Below are 1,116 nucleotides of genomic sequence, written 5' to 3' on the forward strand. Positions count from 1 at the left end.
CTATAGGCAAACCACGATATTAAAGGTAGGATTGGGGATTTTGTTATAAATACACTATACAATATTTTTAATTGTATACAAGTTCTTCATTTTTTGAATTTTACTGCAAAAGGTACTAAAATGTGCCTTCTGTCTGTAATAAATTTATTACTTCAGGATTTTTCCGTTCACACAAGGGAATTGATCAAATTCATGTGATTCTCCTCCCCCCGCAACACAAGAAGACTTGAAAAGGAAAACCCAGTTGAACTCTGAGTTTCACGGTAGCATTACTAGTGGTAGGCAGTATGCCAAACTACGGTTCACGTCAGCAGAAGAAGCCATATCGGTTACTTGCACTAAATGACCGTGAACCTGTCTGGATCGCTGCCGTTAGGGATTGAACCTCGGACCTTTGCACCTGAAACTCTGAGTTTCTTGTGTGTGACTGAAAGACTCCAATTTGTTGATTCTAACTGTACAAACTCACGTGCATGTGTGGACCTGCTATTCAGTTAGGAGGCGAAGAGCCATATAGTGTAGGAATTGCACATTGTCTTCCTGGCTAGGAAACAACTTTTAAAATTACCCAAGCTTGCTATGGCATAAATCTGTGTTATGGCCACCTGTTGCAGTATAACTTGTCTACTTCAAACAAGTCACCTTGGATTACATTTTCATTCTTGTTTTCTTGTGCTTTGATCACTGAATAATTCACTTTGATTAGAGGCATATTGAAAAATGTCCGATTCTGGTAATCTCAGGTTTGGCTTGCAGTTGCTTTATTATTGGAGCAGCTCTTGACTTTTCTGCGAGTGGAGGCTGGCATTTGAAGGTATTAGTTACAAACGCTAGAAAATTATGTGGTTTGAGTGCCTACGTACTGTGTTTCCCGAGTAAATTTTCACTACTGTGTAACTGTTGTTCAGTATATGTTTTACCAACTTAACATGCCTTCACAATTTTCTTAACTGAACATGAATTTCTATGAACAGAGTAACAGTGTTGGTTTCTGTAATGGAAGTTCTTCCTTAGCAAGCCTCTTCAAAAGCAGTACTTGTTACCTTCTGGGAAATGAAATGAATGTTCTTTGTATGGTTGCTATGGGTTTGGGATTTTTGGGTTTGGTTCTCTTTT

General features: G+C 38.5%; 1 protein-coding gene across 1 annotated transcript in view; it reads left to right on the plus strand.

Moving 5' to 3' along the window:
• Nucleotides 1–287: 287 nt before the first annotated feature.
• TPP2 (tripeptidyl peptidase II) overlaps nt 288–1,116 on the plus strand; it is a 52,689-nt gene continuing 51,860 nt past the window's right edge. Inside the window, exon 1 of the mRNA XM_009333372.1 lies at nt 288–371. Within this exon, the coding sequence (XP_009331647.1) occupies nt 288–371 (84 nt within the window). The remainder of the gene's footprint in view (nt 372–1,116) is intronic.

This window comes from Pygoscelis adeliae, unplaced genomic scaffold, assembly GCF_000699105.1.
Source record: "Pygoscelis adeliae isolate BGI_AS28 unplaced genomic scaffold, ASM69910v1 Scaffold48, whole genome shotgun sequence".
Taxonomy (NCBI): domain Eukaryota; kingdom Metazoa; phylum Chordata; class Aves; order Sphenisciformes; family Spheniscidae; genus Pygoscelis; species Pygoscelis adeliae.